The sequence below is a fragment of the Halichoerus grypus genome, chromosome 9 (genome assembly GCF_964656455.1).
Source record: "Halichoerus grypus chromosome 9, mHalGry1.hap1.1, whole genome shotgun sequence".
Lineage (NCBI taxonomy): Eukaryota > Metazoa > Chordata > Mammalia > Carnivora > Phocidae > Halichoerus > Halichoerus grypus.
The window spans coordinates 102,616,545-102,633,574 of record NC_135720.1 but is presented as its reverse complement, the minus strand read 5'-3'; the positions used below and the strand labels follow the sequence as shown (position 1 = coordinate 102,633,574).

Here is a 17,030-nt window from a genome sequence, read left to right as displayed (position 1 = left end):
TCTTAAAAATTACTGAGAACCCCAGAGAGCTTTTGTTTATATGGATTATAGCTATCAATATTAACCTTATTAGAAATTAAAACTGAGAAAAAATTTAAATGTTTATTAAATCATTTACAAAAATCATAGTAAGCCTAATATACAATAACATGAATGATATTTTTATGAAAAATGATATTTTCTAAAGCAAAAGAAGTGAGAACAGCTTATTTATTTATTTATTTATTTATTTATTTATTTATTTATGTAGTTGAATCTCTTTACTATGTGACTTAATAGAAGACAGATGTATTCTTAACTATTCTGCATTCAGTTTGCTGTTTTAGTTGAAATATAGAAGGAAGGGGCACCTGGGTGGCTCAGTCTTTTAAGCATCTGCCTTCGGCTCAGGTCATGATCCCAGGGTTCTGGATGGAGCCCCATGTTGGGCTCCCTGCTCAGCGGGGAGCCTGCTTCTCCCTCTCCCTCTGCCTGGGGCTCCCCCTGCTTATTCTCTCTCTCTCTCTCTCTCTGTCAAATAAATAAATAAAATCTTTTTAAAAAAAAGAAATATAGAAAGAAAATCTGGTTCCACACATATATAAAATTGGAAAAGGGAGGAGCATTTTATAACCTTTTCAGATAACTGTGGATATTTGTCTTTAATACTACACCAAAACTGGACAGGTGGTAGTGCTTTACAAGTAAGTTGGAATCTAAAACAATCTCGTACTTTTCATACTGTGTCTCACTAAAATCCATTGTCTTATCTTGAATGAGTCTCTTTACCCATGCATGATTTTGTAACATCATACGCTTGTCCTTTGTTCACGGAGTTATGCAGACTTTCCAAATGTTGACACATTTTGTTATACAATATTTTAAAATCATTTTTTATGAAGTCATGTAGTCAAAGGTCAACATTTATAAAAAGAACTCTTACTACTTTAGTTTCCTTATTGAAACTAGCTTCTTTTTTTTTCTTTTCTTTTCCTTTTTTTTTTTTTTTTGACTCTGTGTGTGCTGGTGAAGAATACCGTGATTGCTAATCTAGTTCGGTGCCACCGCCACTGCCTTGTTTTGTGCCAAGGTACCAGCTGCTTTCTACATTGTTGCTTTTGAACTATCAGGGCAAATGTCAGCACAGTGAACAAGGCCAATGACATTTTAATATTATAATGAAAATAGTTTTGATCTCATGGATTCCCTGAAAGAATCAGGATTCCTAAGCATCTGTAGACTATAGTTGAAGAATTGTCAGTTTATGTCTTAATGCTGTAAAAAACTTGTAAGCATTTTATTTGCATGTTTACATCTTGTCCATCTGGTGTGCCAATAGTATTAAATTTCTATGGAGTGCCTGCTCTGTGTCCAGTCAGTAGATTTTTCACATGGATTGTCCTTGTATCCTCACAGCAACTCTGACAAATTATACCCATGCTATAGATGAGAAAGGTAAGGCACAGAATTGCACAACTAATTCAGAATCACACAGTTTGGAATAGGAGTAGGGAATAACACTGATAAGTGGTTTGAGGCCAAATAGAAAACCCCAAACCAAGAGTTCATCCTATATTCCTGGGGGCAGAGGGGAGCCATTGATAGTTCTTCAGTAGGGGACTGGCATATACTAATCTCAGTGGCTGAAATCCAAATACACCCTCAGCAGAACACACACATGCGAATTTGTGAGGTAAGAAAGAAAGTAAATGATAAAGAATCCTATGGAATCACTTTATTCCTATGGAATAAAGAATTGTAGAGAATTTCCTAAGCAGTATGTTTTTCCCATAGGTTTTTTTTTTTTTTTTTTTGGTCATGGAATTGACCAAAATGTCGGACATGACAAAGCTCCACCAAGCTGTGGCTGCAGGAGACTACAATTTAGTGAGAAAGATTTTGAAAAAAGGTCTCTGTGACCCAAACTACAAGGATGTGGACTGGAATGACCGAACCCCACTTCACTGGGCTGCAATCAAAGGTGAGTGGGCAATGCCTGGGCAAAATCCATCCCTTTGAGTCCACCTTTCATGAAGTTCCCGGTCAGTAGTCTGTGTGCGGTAGTAGAAAGAACATTTCTTGAGAGCCAAATGGACCATGTCAATCCTGGCACCACCACTTACTGGTTGTAGCACTTTAAGCAAGTTATTTAATGTCTCTAGGCCTTAATTTATTTACCTACACAGTGGGAACAGTGATTATCTTGGAGTCTTGCGGTGAGGATTCGCTAAGATAATGGGTGTACATGCCTAGCACATAGTTTGCTCTCAATTAATATTAGTGCTCTGCCCTCTTGACCTCCAACAGGAAAGGTAGGACAGGGACTCTGTCATGTTCACTGCTGTATCCCCCACCCCTCACATGGCTCGGTTACGAAATTGGAGGAGGGTAGTGGCAGAAACTCAGCCATTGGGCTTGTCAAGGCCTTCGGCAATAGACCGCCATTGAAGAACGTTAAGGAAGAGAGTATTATAGTCAACTTGCTTTTTAAAAAAAACTGTTTGGATTTCTGTATGGAGAATGGATTGGCTGGCAGCAAGACTAGCTGCAGAGAAATCAGCTGGGAGAATTTTGCAGAAATTTGAGTACAAAGTGAGTACAAGGACAAAGTGTAGCTGTACTGAAGCACCTTTTAGTGACCGTTTGCTGTATGCTGGGCATCATGCTGTATGCTGGGCATCATGCTGTATGCTGGGCATCATGCTGTCTGCTGGGCATCATGCTGTATGCATTATGTCTGTGATTTCATTTGTACTTCACAAGAACTCGGTGAGGTAAGTAATAACGTTTTTCACTTACAAATGAGGAAACGGGGCCTCAGACCTTTGTTTCCTGTCTGCTATTCCACAGTTAGCAAGTGTTCCTTACCGGCAGGTATGAGCCCACATCTTGTGGATTGAAAGCCTGTGCTTTGAATCTGGCTAACTATAAAGTAAGTGAGACTTAAAATATTTTTTATTGAGGTATAATTGAGATACATCATTATATCACTTTCAGGTATACAACATAATTAAATTTTTGTAGATATTATGAAATGACCACCACAGTAAGTGAAGTTAAAATCCGTCACCACATATAGTTACAAAAGTTTTTTTTTTTTTTTACAAAAAGTTTCCTTGCAATAACTTTTAAGATCTATTCTCCTAACAACTACCAAATATGCAAAACAGTATTATTAACGATAGTCACCATGCTGTACATTACATTTCCAGGACTTACTTATTTTATAACCGATGTTTGTACCCTTTAACCCCCTTTACCCATTTCTCCAACCCCTCAGCCCCTGCCTCTGGCAACCACCAGTTTCTTCACTATACCTATGACCTTGGTGTCTTTTTGTTTTTTTAGATTCTACATATAAGAGAGATCCTATGATATTTCTTTTTCTCTGACTTACTTCACTTAGCATAATCCCTCAAGTTCCATCCATGTTGTTGCAAAATACTTGCTTTTGAATCACCACTGAGGCTGCCAAAAGGAGTGAGCCTTACCAGTGCCCGCATAGGCATGCATAGGTGACTTGGGAGGGGAAGCAAGATTCCTAGGAAGGGCCTGTGGGAATGAACAGGGGAAGGGAGGGTCCTGGAGGGAGTAGATGGAATACGTGCAGAGCCCAGGACTCTGGTGGGAGCAAGGTTCCTGAGGTAACGGTGGGGCTCTGAGTCCCAGGTAAGAGACGGAGACGGAGGAGGGGATGATGCTAGGAAACCAGGAAGGGCCTCAAAGCAAGTGTCATCCCTTCTTTTATACTATCCAGGCTACGTCTGGCCCTAGTCAGGCAGAGACATTTTAATCTTAACCTCCTCCTGTTTCTTCCTGGTACATCTAAGGGCACATGGAGGTGATGCAGCTCCTTCTAGAATATGGAGCCAGGCCCTGCCTGGTAACTGATGTGGGCTGGACTCCAGCTCATTTTGCAGCCGAGTCAGGCCATGTGAATGTGCTCAAAGTTCTCCATGCATTGCACGCCGCCATCGATGCCCCCGACTTCTTTGGAGACACACCAAAGAGGATCGCACAGATCTACGGGCAGACCGCCTGTGTGGCGTTCCTGGATAAGTAAGTTTCATTTATTTCCAGTTAGAGAAATGGTAGAGAAACAGGAGCCTGGGGTCAAGGTCTTTGCCGACTCAGTGGTCTGAGGTCCATGAAAATGAAACGAGCAAATTCAGCTGACTGTCGTTTCTGTTGTTTTTATTTCTTTTCCCTGAAATGACTAGTTTGGGTGGAAACTATATTGTTTTAGATTATGTGAAATCTACTGTTTTTCTATTATACCAAAGTTATAATTATTATAATGACACATATTTATAATAATTTTAACAATATGTAATTATTATAATTATTGTTTTAGATGATAGAAAAATTATCTCAGATAAGAGAGGTGGGACACCAAATTTGAAAATGGGTCATGGTAGAAGATTTGTGGAGCCCCTTCAGATCCCTGAAAGGTATTCCAACCAGCTGGGTGACCTTGGGCAAGTTAAGCCACCTTGCTGATCCTCAGGTTTCTCATATTAAAAAGGAAGCTGGTGAATTAGGCTATCAGCTGTAAGGGCCCTTCTACCTTTTAAAACTTCTATTCATCTATGAATCTTCTACTCACACACTCACCAAAGACTTTTCTAGCACTTGTTAATTTTTTTCTCTCACCCACTGCATTCAAATAGAATTAAGTATCAATTATGTACTTGACAGGTACAGCTTTGGGAGGGATGGAAATAAAATTGGGGAATTTATAATCTGGTTGAGTTAATAAGTAATTCGTATAAGAGGCAGTAAAGTACGTGAATGAGGGCAGCGTTGCTTGAAAACCAAAATGAGATCCATAGAAAATCTATCTATAGGGCAGTTCACAGTGGGAAGGGGGAATGACTGTATAATGCCCTTCTAAGAACGTGCAAATGAAGTTATCTTCCAGAAGTTAAACTAGAGTTGCTTACGATGTGATTAGATATCTGTAGAAGTAACCCAAGAGACTTTCTCTTAACAGTGGTATTCAAAATCGGGGGTGCCTGGGTAGCTCAGTCAGTTAATCATCTGCCTTCGGCTCAGGTCGTGGTCCCAGGGTCCTGGAATCAAGCCCCGCATCGGGCTCTCTGCTCAGCGGGGAGCCTGCTTCTCTCTCTCCTTCTGCTTGCCGCTCCCCCTGCTTGTGCTCTCTCTCTCTGTCAAATAAATGAATAAAATCTTTAAAAAAATGTTCAAAATCATAATCAAATTGATTTGGGGGGTAAAAGCAGAACCTTGAGTCCTGACTCGAAGACTCTTCTCCCCATTCCTGCGTCATCTCCTACATTCAGTGACCTCCATCCATTGTGGACCTCAGCATCTGCAACATTGTTCTCTGAACTTTTAAAAACTCTAACATATCACTCTGTGACCATAGCTCCCTTTCTTCATTTTGCCAGTTCCTGGATCATCACACAGGTATTTGCGTGCATCAAGACCTCTTTTCATTCAACTGCTTCTTTCTCTCCTGATCGATCATCGGCCTGAAGGTTTCATGATCTTCCATCTGTCTGCCATTTGGACACCATGATATACTACTTCTTCCTCTCTGTTCGCATGATTCTTAAATTTCCAACCTTTTGTCCTCCTGTACCATGTGACCCAGAATTCCCACCCTTGTATCAGTCTCCATCTTCACTCCTGTGCTTGGTCTGGGAGAGAAAAACCCACGAATAAGTTCATGGGCACCACTAGAAGTTCTGGGATTTCTATCTTCAGCTGAGCCCTCAGAACAGTTTGGCAATCTGTCTCCCTGTCCTGCTCCTTCATTGACAGCTCACATCCCTGTCATACCTCAGCCTGTCCCTCAGAAAGTAGGCTTTCTACTGCATAGAGAACATTGAAGCCAAGGGTTTACATGTTTAAACCTCCTCCTACATGTTGTCCCTCCATCTAGACCCCGACCTAAACCTTTATATCTCCTACAATGTCATCATTCCTGTGTTCTTTGTTGCATCTTTTATTCTCCTGTATTTTTAGCTTTTTTCTATTCCTTCCCCCCTCAGTCCTATCTGACCTTTGAACATGTTCAAATAGATTTTATTGAACAAACACACAAACATTTAGAGGTCCTTTTACTGTCTGCTGTTTCTTTCTTCTTCCTGCATTTCTTTCTTTCTTTTTTTAAAGATTTATTTCTTTATTTGGGGGGGGCAGAGGGAGAAGGAGAGAGAAAGAATCTTAAGGAGACTCCACGCTGAGCATGGAGCCTTACATGGGGCTCAAACTCTTCCTGCATTTCTATGCTACTTAAATGTTAATCTATGTAATTTAATGTTAATCTATGTGGGTGTCTTCCTCATCCACCTTTGCACTTCTTTTCCATTTTGTACTGAATCAGTGCTCATCCAGGGAGATCCTTGTTGCGAAATCAATGGCCTCTTCTCAACTCACGTCTTACCTCCACTTAATTTGATATCTGATTACTCTTCTCTTTTGGCGTGTCTCTTTGGATAACGTTTTCTCTTCTCTGGTGCTATTCTCTCCTATTTCTCCTTTTACCTATCTGATCATTTCTTCTCATGATTTTCTTGAGCTCCTATTCTTGCATGACTTTTAGAGGCTGAAATTCCTGGGGATCCTGTCCTTGGCTTTCCTCTGCTGACTCTCTCTGCAAAAATCTCAGCTCCTCCCCAGTGACTAGTGGGTGGATGAGTGTGATACACGATCTCAGCATAACTGAAATGGAAGAGGAGAGGTTCTCCAAAGAGTGGGCGGGGGGTGCCATTACCAGGAAAAGTGGGCAAGCAGAGCTGAGCCGACAAAACAACAAAGGTCAGCCACATCACGTGTAAGTCATTTCTAGTTATCGTCATCTTCCACAAGGAACTTCCCTTTTGACAGTTAAGACGGTTCAGAGAGAAGGAATCCTGATTAAGGGGAAATTAATCTGGACCTTGAAAGACAGCTAAGATCTGACTAATGAAGGAGGGAGAAAGATTCTTGATTTGGAGGGAAGGCATCAAGTTGGAAATGTGCATAGGTTGTGTGTATGTGTGAGGATATGCAGAGATAGTGGAGGGATGGGGGATCACTGAGGAATTTCTTAACACCCCCTGTTGCAAGCAGGTGGGCTCCCGGGCTAGGATAATGAAGAGAAAGGATATAAGAGAATTTCAGAAGAAACCTAGATAGTATTTGACAATTTTCTGAGTAAATCTCTCATTCACAAATATTTTTGAGCCCTACCATGCCCATGGCTTTGAACTAGATGTTAAGAGGGATTTAAAGATGACTCAGAGACAGTGCTGGACATCAAGTTCCCTGAGAGAGGAGGTACTTGTTTACATAAATAGCACTAATACAGGCTAGAAAGTGGCAAAGGCCAAAAGAACAGGGCAGAGGAGGGATACCATGTGGTCTAAATATGGAGCGGTCACTTCTAGCTTGTTGGGGGGATGCGGACTGAGGGGCAAACAGGTTTGCTGTCTTCTGATTGAGTCGTGATTTTTGTAATGCTTTGCACTTTACTTCAGATGATACTTTCATATGCTTCCCCTTGTCCATGTGTATACGATGGTTTATTCACCTATTTCTCTATTATCTATTCTATTGTTCTATATCTGTCATCTGTCTATATATCACCTAGCTATTCTTTTCATAAATCCATCTATACATACCATACATATGTGATTATGAGTATTTTTTATTTCTTTTGTATATGTTTCCATACTTTAAAATCTTACACGACGGACAGACATGGTCTTATATTTAGGAAAAAATACAATTGGAAAAGAAATGAAGGAAAACCTCCACCTACTAAGATGCTGGTAGCTCTAGAACTTCCCACTCAGGGGCTTGCCATTTTTCTCCATCTCCCAGTCATTTCTTTAGTGTCTAAGGCATCCCTAAAGGTGCCCTGGGAGATGCTCGAACTCGACCTCCTTCCTTCTCCCCTGGACTGCTGGCGTGGCCAGGCTGTGTGCAGAGGGCCGGAAGAGGGGCCCATGCTGCAGCCGGGACAGGTTCTCCCGGCCAGCGCGGGGCTGAGGGCCTCCGTGTTCCCCCTTCTCCAGGGCTGAGCCCGAGTGCCGGGACCACCGGCGCACCGCCAGGCAGAAGGGGCTGCCTCTGGACCAGCAGGACGAAGACTGGGATGCCAAGAAAAGGGAGCTGGAGCTGTCTCTCCCTTCCTCGAATCAAAACACTAATAAGAAAAAGAATAAGACAATCCGAGGCCCCACCAGGCCGGGCCATCCAAAGGAGAGAAGAGCGTGAGAAGGAGAGCATCCTCGGTGGCTCTAGCACGCATGTCTGCTGCGGGGGACGGTCCCTGGACCAGAGTAGGAGTTGTGAGACCTGTGCTGTCCTTACGTGATTTTACTTATGACCATTACCCAGACGCCTTCTACCGGTAGCTCAGGACCTGCCATTCGGTCTGAAACCTTGCTGGGTGTTCTCTACCTGAGCTGTTGCCTCCCTGCTGATACGCGCTATCCACAGGAAGCGCCAGCAAGGGCCGAGCATTCGCGGCTTGTATGTGGTCACCAGTCATTTGCCCTGTCAGCATCCTCTGGCTTGCTATGTGCCATTATAGAATTTCAGGGGGCAACGAAAGCGCTGTCCCTAAGGAAACTTGATGGTTTCAATGAAAAGAAAAAAGTAACAACAAAATCTCAGAAATCTCCTACATACTCGGTATAGTTAATCTGCGACAAAAATGATTGTTGTCACGTAAACCAAGCAAAGAGGTGAACAAATGTAGCTCCCAGGTTCCAGCTATGGTTTTCCTTCATGGGGTAGGGCTCACAATCCCGGCCTGGTCATTTTTACCAATGATCTCTTCTCCATAGGAAGAACAATCTGGGCGATAGACCAACTCGGTGAGCAAGAACTGGGAACGCGGACGAGAATTAGTTCCATCCCACATAACGAATGAGAGGTAGCATAAAAACTAGAACATGTGATTACGGCCCTACTTGTTCGGTGTGCATGTTAGGAAATCTAAGTACAGATCAGGTATTTCCAGTGAAAATGTCGCATCCAACATGTGCTCTACATGTGAAATATGTATCCGATTTTGAATACTTAGAACAAAAAATGTAAAACAGCTCATTAACAATATTACTGATTACGGGTTGAAATGATCGTATTTTGGATATTGGGTTAAATAAAATGTATCACTCACATGAATTTTACCCTCTTTCTCTCCACTTTTTAAAATATGTGGCTGCTAGAATGTTTAAAATTACATGGGTGGCTTGCTTTGTTTATTTGTTTGTTTGTTTTTTGGCCTATCAGACAGCCCCGCTGTAGAAACCAGAAAATATTTAGGGTCTCCACCAGGCAGCTGGCTTGGTGCACGCCAACTGGTTACTCCACACGCCAGGTTTACTAGTTTTTCTACCTAAATCAATGTCTTTAGGCACCTAACATCTTCATTACACATTCCTCAATTAATGCTTATGTTAATACAGGCCACGCTTGGTTTGAATTCTCTGAAATGAATAAATGCTTGAACCTCTGCTAGGAAAGTAGTACAGCTGTGGAGGATACCTTTTCTAGTTTGTATCCATCCTGAGCATCAATCCCCTTTCTCTGTGCTCAGCAGTTCCCAGAGGGGGTTCCTGCTTGCCATGCTCCTATTGGTCTTTTACCAGCGTACAAACTTCGGAAGACACCTCACTCAAGCTGGACCGGTCAGATTCTTTTCCTGGGAGCCAGCTGGTTCTGGCATCTGAGACTAAGCTCTGGGTACAGGGGGGTCTCCAACTCTGTCCTGACCTGCCCCCCGGTGCCCTCGACATCTGCAGAGTCCATCCTCTCTCAGAGTTCACATTTCCCCCCTACTGCTAGCCACAGCCCATGCAGAGGATTGCAGGTGGAGATGGGGTGGGGGTGGAGTGGGAAAAGGCCCAGGCTGCAACACCGAGCACCCCCGAGTTGGGAAAGAGAAAGGCTTGTAGTTTCCCCCCTCATCCTGAGACCCAGTCTTCTCAGGGGTCCCCCCACCCTCCACCAATGAGCCGCTCCCTCACTGGGCCCTCATTCTCCTCAGCCACATCAAAGAGTCCCCTCTCCACAATTTCTCCTCCACCCTCGGCACTGGCCACATCCTCAGAAAGGCGTAGACAGGGCTTGTGACTGAGCTGGGCTGGGGGTGGGGAGGTGGGGGCGGGACTGGGTTCTGTACTTCCCCTCTTGGCTGGGCCCTCCTGTGGGTCGCTACCTCCCTGTGCATCCTCAAGAGCAGAGGGGTCTCCACTCCCACTTCTGTCCTCATCATTGCCTCTGGCCCCTGAGCTACCCACAGCAGGTCTTCCTCTGGAATAATATGTCCCCTTGAGCACCAGCTGCCATGTGCTGGGCTGAAAAAAACAGCAGGGAAATCTTGCCCAGAGATTGGACGTGGAGGGTGGCTGTCTCGCCTGGTGTGGTTAGGCACCCATTTCAGAGGAACATTGATGACCAGAGCTCATGCGCCAGGGCCTGGGGCAGGTGGAGGAACTGGGAAACCTTGGGGCTGAGCCTGCCTCCCAGGCCTGCCCCCTCAGCCTTGGTATGCTCCTTGGAGGAGAATTAATAGAGGCAGGAGCAGTATACACAGGTGGGTATTTTAACAGCCAGGTCTCCCACAATGAAACTGGCTGCTCTGGAGGTGTCCAGATGGAGATGGGTGAGCACATTTTGAGGATACACAAGACTTACCCATAGGAGTAAGCTGGACTCAGGAATTTCTGTGGCCTCTCTCAGATTTCACATCCCCACCTGGATAATAAAAAAAAGGGGGGGGGGAATTAAAAGATTCTTCTCCTGGTAAGTTGAAAAGGAATCATGAGAGGATAGACCAGTAGCATATAACCTTAGAAGTATGGAGTGGCTCATTCTACACAGGGCTGAAGAAGTGTTGGAAGGTGCTCCACAGAGACAGAGAGAAGACTGAGGTAAAAGATGGTGGGTGCGGTGGAGTGGGAGGTGGGGACGCGCATGCACATGCACAGCTTTCTAGTTTCCAGTTCTGGTTCTGTACTCAGGAAATCTGTGAAACACTGCTTTCATAATAATATTTCCTCTTTTGCTTACAGCCTATTGAATTGATTTCTCCCCCTTTTTTCCCCAGCAGTCTTTTCTAATAAGTACAGTATTTTATGATCATGGGCTTATGAGTCAAGTGGGCTTAGGTTTATATCCTCCTCTATGAAATAGGCAAAATAATCCTTCCTTCCTGGGGTTGCAGTGGGGACGAGATGAAATGTGTGGACTAACGCTGCCATTGGCACTCTGTAGCAGGTCCTTGTGATGGGTATGATGTTACTGTAGGAGTAGGCTCAGTTTTTTCCTAAGAATCCCAAAGGGGGCCAGGAATAATGCCCTGTATGGGTCAAATGAGGCTCTCCATTGTCCAGTCCATAAATACGCCCTGTCTAGTTTCATGGCATGGCTCGTAGTCTGTCTTCCATTGGCCAGACACACCCGGACCAAACTGATAAGTGTTTTCAAGGTCTTTTACTGGGGCCATACCCCCATGGCCTCCTGCTGTCCTTGCTGAGTTCTCCTTTCATTGTTCATCTCATCGAGGCATTGGGAAGAGAAAGAGAATTTGCATAGTAAATGTGAACAATAGGAAGCGGACGCTATGAAGAAATTGCTGCAATGTGGATTCTGTACTAAGCATGTTTTGTATCTAATCTTCATGACGCCCCTGTGAGACAGGTCTTACTATCCCCCAGTGACATCACAAATTGCAATTCTGAGAGGTTGCATGACTTGCACTAGGCCACCGGGCTAACACTCCTATAGTCCTGAAAGCCTGCCTGGGTTAGAAGGAGTCCTAACCTTCAGGTGGCAGGATCATGGTCAGGTTGCTCAATTTTTCTAGATTCCTCACCTGTAAGCTGAATTTTTTTTTAAAGATGTTATTTATTTATTTATTTACTTATTTGACAGACAGAGAGCAAGAGTGAGCATACAAACAAGGGGGAGCAGCAGAGGGGGAGAGAGAGAAGCAGGCTTCCTGCTGAGCAGGGAGCCCGATGCGGGGCTCAATCCCAGGACCCTGGGATCATGACCTGAGCCGAAGGCAGACGCTTAACCGACTGAGCCACCCAGGCACCCCTCTAAACTGAATTTTAGCCGAGTTCTCAACAATTCTGAGAATTTGAGACAGAAGACATGCATTCTCCATTTTATTTTTTTTTAAGATTTATTTATTTATTTTGGGAGGAGGGGCAGAGGGAGAGAGAGAACCCCAAGCAGACTCCCCACCAAGTGCAGAGACCCACATGGGGCTTGATTCCACCACCCTGAGATCATGACCTGAGCCGAAAGCAAGAGACCGACACTCAACTGATTGAGCCACCCAGGTGCCCCTCAATAGCCTCCATTTTAAATAACCCTCTTAGCAATGCTTACTCTCTTTTATTCTCTGTGTTATCAGAACCATGACTAGCTGAGGTGCTTGCTGAAGGCAAAGGAAATCCAGAATGGGTAGTGTAAGTAGGTAGTAACAAATACCAACTATGAGCATGTGATCAGTTACTCTCATGAGTATTCCTCCTTATTTTGTTATGAACATGCTTGTCGTGTGTGTGTGTGTGTGTGTGCACGTGCATGTGCGTGTGTGTATGCAAAATGATACAGCCACTTGGGAAAATATTTTGGCAGTTTCTTATATAGTTAAATATATACTTACATATGACTCAGCAACTCCACTCCTAGATATGTACCCAAGTGGAATGAAACTTACATTCATATAAAATCTGTATGTAAGTATTCATAGCTGTTTTATTCATAATTGCCAGAAATTATGGGAACAATCTAAGTGTCCTTAACTGGTGCGTGGCTAAACAAACTTGGTCCATCAATACCATGAAATAAGTATTACTTAGTAATAAAAGGGGACAGACTGATACACACAACAACATGCGTGAATCCCAAATGCATTATGCTAAATGTAAGAAGACCAGACTCAAAGTCCTGTTTGAATCATTTATAGGACAATCTGGAAAAGACACAACTAGGACAGAAAACACCAGTTGTTGCCAGGGACTGGAGATAGAGGGGAAGGCTATCTCCAAAGAGGCACAGGTAAGTTTTTAGGGTGATGTAACTGTTTCATATCTTGATAGTTGTTGTAGTTGTGTGATTATATGATACACTAAAAAATATAAACGTTCCTGTATGTAAATTATACCTTACTTTTTTTATAGGAGGAAGGAATTAATGTTTACCTAACTCATACACTGAGATAAAGACTTTCAAAATACCAGGAGGTCCATAAGAGCTGAGGGGGGGGGGGGGAAAGGCAATATACATCAGAAATTTTTAGAGAAATTCTTTGGAAATATTAAGAGTTCAGTGAATTCCCTAATTGGCTATCCATCAGAATCACCTTTGGGATTTATAAAAAATACATGGATTTTACTTCAGAGACTCTAATTCAGTAAGTCATGGTTAGGTCCCAGGAATTTCTATTTCTTCGATATTCACTAAATTATTGTGAAGCCCATCTAGGTTTAGAACTCCTGAGACAGAATTGCTAACGTCCTTTCCAAACTAAGCATTCCTGTGATGGCATAGAATTTCAGACATATGTAAACTTCTCTGGGGGAGGAAAAAAAACCACCTTTACTTTTACTAATACTGACTGGTATTTAGCCTTTCCTTCAACTGTGAGTTTGGGTAACAAAATTCAAATATTAACAATTTCTATGACTTTGCTGCACACAGACATCTCATAAATTTTCATTCAATATTAACATCATATTATAAATCATGACACTTCAGATTATGAAATATCCAGATGATATTTCAGATAGCTTGAAATAACATTAACACTCGTCATTAGTTGGAAATTATAGTAACTTTTGGAAGAATCCATTTTGATAATTGCATTTTAATAAAATTAGTTTTCTTTACTATCTTCTGCATTTTGTTTTCTTAATTAATTTATTTATTTATTTTTATTTTTTTAATTTTTTATTGTTATGTTAATTCCCATACATTACATCATTAGTTTTAGATATAGTGTTCCATGATTCATTGTTTGTGCATAACACCCAGTGCTCCATGCAGAACGTGCCCTCCTCAATACCCATCACCAGGCTAACCCATCCTCCCACCCCCCTGTTTTCTTAATTTAAAAACCCTTTTTCTAGAAGAGGTCCAATGCTTTACCAGATGGCCAAAGGGACTCATGGCACAAAACACTTAAGCATTTCGATGGCAAGATTTGAATTACGATGGTTCCCATAAGTGCAGACACGCCCATATGTAAATGAAAGCAGAGGGGAAGACTAGCCTAAAATACAAATAGTGATTGGGTCTTGGTTCATCCAAGGTATTTCTGGTGAACAACGCCCTTCTGCTCAGTCGGATTGGCAAGGGAATTTGTTTACTTGTTTGAGCCAAGTTGACAGGTTGAGGGTAATAAGCCTGGGTCTTGAGAGGCACGCTGAACCATCTGAGCAATCCCGTATCACACGAGTGCTGATACTCACACGTATGCACCTGATGGAACTTCTTCCCCTACTATTTCAAGAACATAAAAACAAAACAAAGAAATAAATAAAACCCAGACAAGGTTGTGAACTGAGTTCAGAGGCACAGATTTGTAAAGTTATGGAATACACACAAATACACACTCCACGTGTAAACACATACTCAAAATCAAACTGTAAATATTAAACTCTATGAAAGAAGGGCCACATAATTTACATGTTCTCTTTTAAGATACTGTATTTAAAGTTCTGGTCATAGCAGGGACGCCTGGGTGGCTCCGTCGGTTAAGCGTCTGCCTTTGGCTCAGGCCTTAATCCCGGGGTCCTGGGATCTAATCCTGCGTTGGGCTCCCTGCTCAGTGGGGAGTCTGCTTCTCCCTCAGCCTCTGCCCCTCCCCCTGCTCATGCGCGCGCTCTCTCTCTCAAATAAATAAATAAAATCTTAAAAAAAAAAAAGTTCTAGTCATAGTAGAATGAATAAGCCCTGAGGTGTTTTTTTATTGTTGTTGTTTCATTTGGCTATAAAAGATGTTAATTGCCTACGGAAAAACATCCCCGGTGGAAATTAACAAAGATTGGTCAAAGTGAAGGCATAACGCCCATGTTTGGAAAAGTGCCATGTAAGAGGGCATGAGAACATAAGGCTTAAAGTCTAAGCTTTAGCCTGAGAGAGATGGACCAGTGCTTCTCAGCGAAGTGACTCTGAGCCGGGGGCTTACCTTCGTGAGCCCGATTGTTCATCCGTAGGGCGGGATCCTGCCTGCTGCATTGGCTCTTGTAATGACTGAACGGTATGTCGCCAGGAGAAAAGACTGAGAAAATTTGATGGGAGAAGACTTTCTCAAAATTAATCAAAATCAAAGGCTTCCATAAAAAATAAGATCGATCCATGGAAAAAGAGAGGGATAGAGGCTAGGTGGCTCGATGTGTGGCAAAGTAAGCAGTGAGAGCTAGGAGAAAACAAGTATAAGGGTGTTTTTTCTTATGCTTAAAAGTTTTCTAAATACAATGTTGGGGGGAGGGAATCTAGAGGCTTTTCTATAGCAGCGAGTGGCCTTTGGAAATGTCGATGGTGCCCCTGAGCCCAGGAAATAAGGAACAATTGCCTCAGCGTTCTGCTGTGTAGTTGGGTCTCCAGACCTGGTATAGAGAAGACCCATTTGGGCAAGGCCAGGTAATTCTGTTTTCAAGAACTTTGAACTTGAGCAATTCGGTTAGCCGGCCTCATAGTCCTTTTCATCATTTGCAAACAGTGAATATTATGCCTGTCTCTTAGGACTGAATGCAAATGTACCTGGCACCTCTGATTAGGGATATGATTAGGAGATAACAATTAGTACTATTCTTATTATCAGAGTCAAAAAAAAACCCTTAAAATTCATCTAGCCCCTCATTTAACAGATGAACAAGCAGATGCTCAGAGGGGAAACGTGATTTCCCCAAAGTCACAAGCTGATTAGTCATAGAACCAGAACTTGCATTCAGATCTTCTGTGTTCCAGTCCAGTAATCTCTCATCGCTCTTTCTCCTGAGACTTGTTTCTTCCATCTTATAAAATGACATGAACCAACTCCATGGCAATCAGTTATCCTCAATAATTCCTATGCAAACGAGCAAATGCCCAGTAAGAGACAGCCTGAGGCTGGAACGGTGGAGTGTTCTCCCCTGCTGGCTTTGCTGATCTGCCGTCAATCCTCGGGCAGTCCCAGATTCCACAGGAACAAGAGACTTTGGGGGCAGCCAGCTTTGAGCCATCCAGGGATCTTGGGCCTGAGAAGCAGCATGGTTCTTCAGTTTGGGCCCTGCGGCATGGTGTCCTAGCACTTGGCACCTTCACGGGTATAGCAGCAGCCCCTCAGCAAGTCATTCCTTGTCCCATCTCATTTGACCAGACCAGGGCAAAGACGGAGCTCCTCCTGGAATATGCCTGGGGTCCTAAGGCCTGCCTGTTCCCACACAGGCTCCCCCATGTTGGGCTCGAGAGCTCCAAATTCTTGCTCCATTTGCAGAAGGGAAATCAGAGAACTTCTATCCCCTTGCAATCACATGACTGTTTAGCAACTTTCCACCAAGGGTTCAGAAATTGGAGAAAAGAGCTTCTACAGTCTGAGTCATTTTCCCATCTCTGGGCTGCTCCCACCGGGACATTTCTCTGGCCTCGTCTAACACATGTGCACATCGTGCTAGTCTTTGAGAAAATTCATCTACAAAGATTTCTTTTTTAATGTTCAGTATAGAAATGCTCATGGCTACATGATTCTGGGCTTCCTTATCTGTTGCCGGGAAACTTGATGAGTGCAGATCCTGAAGAATCTAAAGTAACAAAATAACTTTCCACGGAGAAGGTAGAGTGGCGTAGGAAACCGTGAAATGTCAAGTCTGGATATTATTGCTTTTATAAAAATGTGAAGCTACATAAGATTTTGGGGTGTCTTTCCTGCCATCAGAAAAATCTCTGGAGCTGGCTGGCAAAGAGCCAACAGACACTGGATGCATTCCTTAAAAAAAACAAAATTATTGAGGTATAACTTAACACGCCATGGCTATGGCTCTCATTTCAAGTGTACCATTCAACAATTTTTAGTTAACTTACAGAATTGT

General features: G+C 43.0%; 1 protein-coding gene and 1 long non-coding RNA gene across 2 annotated transcripts; one reads left to right on the top strand and one right to left on the bottom strand.

The window, feature by feature from the left end:
• Window positions 1–1,683: 1,683 nt before the first annotated feature.
• Window positions 1,684–8,554, top strand: ANKRD66 (ankyrin repeat domain 66). The gene is made up of 3 exons (XM_036112576.2): window positions 1,684–1,960; window positions 3,810–4,038; window positions 8,007–8,554. The coding sequence occupies exons 1-3, from the start codon at window positions 1,798–1,800 to the stop codon at window positions 8,206–8,208; spliced, it is 594 nt and encodes a 197-aa protein (XP_035968469.1). The 5' UTR covers window positions 1,684–1,797; the 3' UTR covers window positions 8,209–8,554.
• On the bottom strand, window positions 4,345–16,435 carry LOC118548666 (uncharacterized). Its single transcript, XR_004923706.2, has 3 exons — window positions 15,149–16,435; window positions 10,639–10,698; window positions 4,345–5,147 (listed from the first exon to the last, which is right to left on the bottom strand). It is a non-coding gene; the product is annotated as an uncharacterized LOC118548666 (long non-coding RNA).
• Between the last annotated feature and the right edge of the window lie 595 nt (window positions 16,436–17,030).